Below are 5,807 nucleotides of genomic sequence, written 5' to 3' on the forward strand. Positions count from 1 at the left end.
TAGATCGATGGGGCCAGGAGGTGAACATACACATCTCATTGTTTAGCCCTTCTGTTTCCAGAGATGAAATTTGGGATTGATGTCACCAGGGACATGAGGATGCCGATTTGGTGAAAAACCTTAACCGATCTTTCTCAGTGTCTCAGTCACTATTCAGTCATTGGTCATTGTGAGGTCCCAGTACTGGACTCATTCAAGATCTTCCCCAAGAGACATCAGGGTGACACTGGGGCTGGAAGACAGAGGAAGCTGATTTGCATGAGGCACCTTCTCCTCCTAATGGGTCTGGGAAACATAAAAAGCCCCGAGGACACCACACTCCAGCCCAAGAGTCTGAGGAGGCTGCGTCCTGTGGGTGTCCCCACCATGGCCTGGACGGTGCTTCTGCTGGGGCTCCTCGCTTATGCCTCAGGTCAGGGGAAGGGACTCTGCATCTTTGGGGGCACATAAAAGGAGGGTCTGAGGCTGATCGCGTCCCTCCTTTTGTTTTTAGGGGCGAATTCTCAGACCGTAGTGACCCAGGAGCCATCGCTGTCAGTGACTCCTGGAGGGACGGTCACACTCACCTGTGGCCTTAGCTCTGGCTCAGTCTCCACCGGTAACTACCCCGCTTGGCACCAGCAGACCCCAGGCCGGGCTCCCCGCAGGCTTATCTACAACACAAACAGCCGCCCCTCTGAGATCCCTGGTCGCTTCTCGGGATCCATCTCTGGGAACAAAGCCGCCCTCACCATCACGGGGGCCCAGCCTGAGGACGAGGCCGACTATTACTGTTCAGTCGGGCACAGTGATGCTCGCACAGTGACATGCGCAGATGGGGAAGTGGGACAAAAACCTCAGGCTGCTCAGGCCTTTGTTCCGAACAATTCAACATCTTCTTTTAAAAACTCGGGCCTTTGTAGACTGTACTTGGAACCCTTCCTAGTCATAATGTTTTACTATCCATTTTTCATTCAACATTTCTGATTTTTCAGAAAAAATAAGACCAAAACAATAGGTGATGACACAGAAAGGTTGACTAGTTGTTTATGTGACAAAACCAGGGCCTGGGGAGCTGCCCTTTTCCCCCTGAAATAAAGAAAATGCACCTGTCCCAAGTTTCACCTTCATCAGAGCCCAGGAACATCCCAGCAGGTGGATCCTTTTCCACAGCATGGACTCTGCTCTCCCAGGGGTCACAGCAGAGATGTCCCCATCTTGCCCAGGTTCCTGGGTCCAGGGCTGACCGAGGGACAGTGTGTTCGAGAGACGATGCACTGAGATGTGAGATGATGGTGAGGACCCAGGCCCAGGAGGACTGACCTACAGAAAGCTGGCCCGACACCTGAGCATGGAGAGTGGGATTCAGGGTGGGGAGCAACAAAGGGGAAAACTGGGGTCTGAGGAACCCTCTTTATGGGCCGTGAGTGGGTGGGGTGCCACACAGCCACTGGGAAAATGCTGAGTCTGCCCAATGGATGGGGGTGGAGTTGGTCCATGGATGAGACACTCTTAAGGTGACACCACTGGTGACCATGAGGAATCCCGCGAGTGGTTCTCCTGAGCCACAGGCACCAACTGTGTCCTCCTGTCCCCTCAGATCCCACTGGAGCTTTCCAACAATCCAGGATGTGGGGTGACCTCTGGGACAACGGGAGCAGGAACTTCCCACGTTTGTCATTCCCACTGTGAGGCTCTTGATGATCTCATATCCGAGGTCACCTTGTCCTGCACAGGAGTCAGCAGACATGTTGGGAGTCGCTGCGGCAATGGTCCCACAGGCTCCCAGGCAGAGCCTTCACCTAGGACAGCAGCGAGGGACTTTCCAGGGGTCTGAGCCTGATTCCCTTGACCCAGGTTTGTTACCTGAACCTCACTGACTACACTGGGCTCCAGCATGAGGACGAGGCAGAGGATCACGGTTACAGAGCTGAGCATGATTCCGATGCATGAGGATCTCCTGTTCATGGGGTCAGGTGATAAATCTGCCCTCCACTCCCCAGTCAGACCCATCACTCTCCTGTCCCTGCCTGGGACCCGCACATGCTCTATATCTCCAACAATGCTGGGTGGACATGACATGGAGAACGGAAGTCCAGCCTGTGTGACCCAAGGGACCTAGGTCCCTTCTGCTCCTCCACTATGTGTCCCATGAGGTTTACCCAGGGATTGCTGATCATTCCCTGAGCTCTAGAACCTTCACTAAGTGGGGTTTCTTTTTTTTCTCCAGAGTTTCCATCCTGGAGTTGAAAGGACCCCTTCCCATTAAGGACGTGGCTCTCACGCCCATCACCTGCTCACCCTCCCCAGTTTAATGCCACTGACCCTGATTGAGTTCACATCCGCTTTCAGGTAGGAAGATGTTTGAATGCATCTCAGTCACTGGAGTCCAGACTGTAAGACTCAATCCTTATTATGTCTGAGAACCCCAATATTAAAGGAAAGTTTCCAGAAAGCTCGGTTCTTCCTTCAGTGACAATATTGGTGTATTTACCAATAAAGTTAATCACTGTGGGCCAGTGTGAGATGGGTAATAGACCTTGGAGGCCACTAAGGTAGGAAGGGAAAAAATGTTTATACTAATGACTTAGTTCTCAATCCTAAGAATAAAACAAGTTTAGAATTAGACTAAATTAGGAAAAAGAAACAAAAACTTATCACGGATTCAAAAGATGACAGCATGAATCTTCAGATTAGCAATGAAAGACAAATGAAAGCCCAGAGTGGTAATCAGGAGGAGAGGACACGTTTTATCTGACATCGTTAAATTCTAGTGGCCAGAGAGACATCCCACGTCAGTATGTGTGGAATGGGGGTGGGGATCTAACAGGAGTCCCTCACAACAACGACGACAATGACAACAGCAACGACAGCAAAACAAGGCGGCCTGTAAGGTAATACATGTAGAATTTTTGTCAGTATGAACCGGCAGGGTACTCAGTAGATTTTCAACTCAAACATGATTTAAGATGGTCCTATATTTCTGATGGCCCCACAGTCATGGCAGAAGCAAAACAAAACTGTCAGGTCATTCAGACTTACCTGGCAACATAAGAACTATAATCACATCCTATCTTTAGTGGCCTGGAGGCCATTCACTGTGTAGACACAATTAATGTCTCAGTCCCCAACCCCAAGGAGGGACTTACTCATTCTCCTGCTGTGGGTGGTGGCATCACAGAGATCCACGTGCAAAATCAGATGGCCCTTCCGGGGTGCTGGGTGTGGTCAGGTTGGTCTGGTCTCAGAGGAGAAGATTCACGGACAGACCCACATGGAAAATGCTCCAATCTCTCCCGGATACTTGGACAATCAGTGTCCACGCCAAAGTGTGGAGTTTACACATCCCTGTTTGTTTGTTTATTTAGCCAAATCCATGACCTCATGCTCATTTCAGGGAACATAGTTTAGAACATATAGCCCTGATCTCTCATTTTAGGCCACCAAATCCTGCCTGTGGCAGCAGCACCCGATCTAATTGTCTACCACCCAGTAGACAGTCCCCGATGTCAGAGGCAGCTATCCTGGGAAGTATCCATGATAATTCGGGACAGAACCAGGGACAGAGTCCAGCTGTGTCTCACTCAGGAGAGCTGACTTTTGAGGGGCCCACCCGTTGACACCATTTATTGAGCACTTGCTACATGTTGGGCTCAGGTCGGGGCCAGGAACCTAGATGATGTGACAAGAAAGATACAGAATCTGATTAAGTCTCCGAAGTCCAGCTGCTGCAGAGGATGAATGAGGGGGACGTGGGAATATAGTTAGGGACCTTGAGTGTTCTGTGGATTTGGTAGAAAGATGAAGCTCGAGTCCTGGGTAAGGGATGGTGCAGGTGAGGTAGAGAAGAAAGGTCCGATTCTGCGTGGTTTTGGAGGGAAGAGGGAGAGAATGGGGGGTGGGAAAAGATTTAGAGCTGGTCTTTGGGAACAGAGTGGGAGGTGAGTAGCTGCCCCTCCTTGAAGAAGGTTCACGGGTCAAGATGTGAGGTTTAGACCCAAGGTCACGTCTGTGATGGAAACCTTGACCACAGTCTCCCTTCTTGATCAGTGGTGACCCAGGGATGTTTCTTTTCCAGATGACGAGCGGAGGATCTTGCTCGGTTTTCCCCCTTCTCTGAGCTTTATTTGAGATGTCCCTTCCCCATGACACCCGTGTCACCAGGCTGATTTCCTTCCTGGGAACTAAATGCTCATGCAGTAGTGGGTGTCTCATCCCCACAACAAACCTTCCAGGTGACAGAGACTCAGCCTCCCGATTCATCGATCTGGAGCCCTGGCCTTCACGAGCACCGGACCGGGTCACTCACAGCGTCTCCCCTGGCATAATCATCAACCAGTGACTGACTCACTGATCTGGGAAACACAGGGCCTATCTGTGCAGCTGGAGTGGAGTCCATCACATGCTGACCACATGGCTGAGAGATCTGGGTCCACAGAGGAGAGGACAGGAGAGACGGTTTCCGTAACTGGCCCCTCCATGTGCATCGCTCTGCCCTCCACTCTCTTCCTCAGTTCATGTTGGGTGTGGCACTGTGGACACTGGGAGCTGAGCAGGACACGCAGGCCAGCTGGTGCCTGTCTCACAAAGTTCCAGATCTGCCTCCCTGACCGTTGCATTGTTCTGCAAAAGATCAACCTCCAAAAAAGCCCATGCACTTTCATCAGTGAGGCCACGATCTAAAATTCAGTAGTCTCAGAAAAGGTCGAATGCAGCGTAACTTCCATGTCTGGCCGCCTTCTGCCACGGGGAGCAACATGGGTGCAACAGGTTTATCAGCTGCAGTGACAGCATTGTCCACCCTCACCTGGGCACCTCTCTTCCACCTGCCCGTCCCTCAGGGGGGACAGTCCCAGACCCGAGCTCGTGAATCTCTGGCCACATATTCTGATACTGGTCCCTTCTGGTCTCATCACCAAGCAAGTGCTCCCCCAGGTCACCTCAGGGTCATTGCTGAGAATCCCCAAGTCAGGGGTCCCGGTCCCAGGTGGTGCTGTCACGGTCACCCTCCTCTTCTGTGTCCTGGAGGCTGGGATCAGCGTGAACCTAATTCAGAAATGCAGAGACCTGACTCTCATACACATACGACACAGACATGTGTGCCGTGTTTTATTCAGTTCACACACTAACAAGGAGACCGGTTGCCAGGTGAAGCTTGGTCAAGGAGCAGGTGTGAAACAAAGTGCCGTGAGTCCCTGGGGGGGACACGGAACCAGCAGTTCGTGTGCTGGAGACACACGGCTCGATCTAACAAGGAGGAATCACACAGAAGGGAAGAACCGCGTCCCGCACAGAAGGGGACTCGCCTCCACGGGGACGGTCACTGCTCTGTATTGTCCTGATCCATGAGGAGTTTGTACAAGAAACACCACCTCTGTCCTGACCACAGAACAGCCAAGGAGCCTGTGCTCAGAACCACCGTGAGGACTCTGAGTAGAGCATAGAGACTGCCCTCAGGGGATGGGAGGCCACATAAGGGGACACAAGGCCTGGCCCTTAGTCAGGGGGAGGTGGACAGAGCCTTAGGGATCAGGACCTGTTCCTGATGGGCTCTAGTCACCATGTCACAGAGTGATGCATCTCGGACTGGGCACCAGGGGGCACTCAGTAATTGCTTCTTTGGAGTCTGGGGGACCCCAGCTGAGACAAACCACCTGGCACTGCCTGGAGCCCCCTATGCATGGCTCGCAGCTGTGACAACCTCACCCCACAGGCCCCACACAGCTCCGCCCCTGCTTATCCCTTCAGCTCCCAGTCAGAGTGGCCTGAACCAGGGTCCAGTGAGGGACCAGAAAGCTGGGGGTCTCATTTGCATGAGTGGACCCTCC

The 5,807-nt window shown here is 52.3% G+C and overlaps 1 gene segment (V, D, J or C); it reads left to right on the top strand.

Annotated features, from left to right (window-relative positions):
- The first annotated feature begins 338 nt into the window (after nucleotides 1–338).
- On the top strand, nucleotides 339–972 carry LOC120616868 (immunoglobulin lambda variable 8-61-like). The segment is given in 2 exon segments: nucleotides 339–412; nucleotides 494–972. Coding segments are annotated over 2 exon segments (519 nt in total).
- Nucleotides 973–5,807: the final 4,835 nt, after the last annotated feature.

Source organism: Pteropus medius, unplaced genomic scaffold (genome assembly GCF_902729225.1).
Source record: "Pteropus medius unplaced genomic scaffold, Ma_sr-lr_union100, whole genome shotgun sequence".
NCBI classification, from domain to species: Eukaryota; Metazoa; Chordata; class Mammalia; order Chiroptera; family Pteropodidae; genus Pteropus; species Pteropus medius.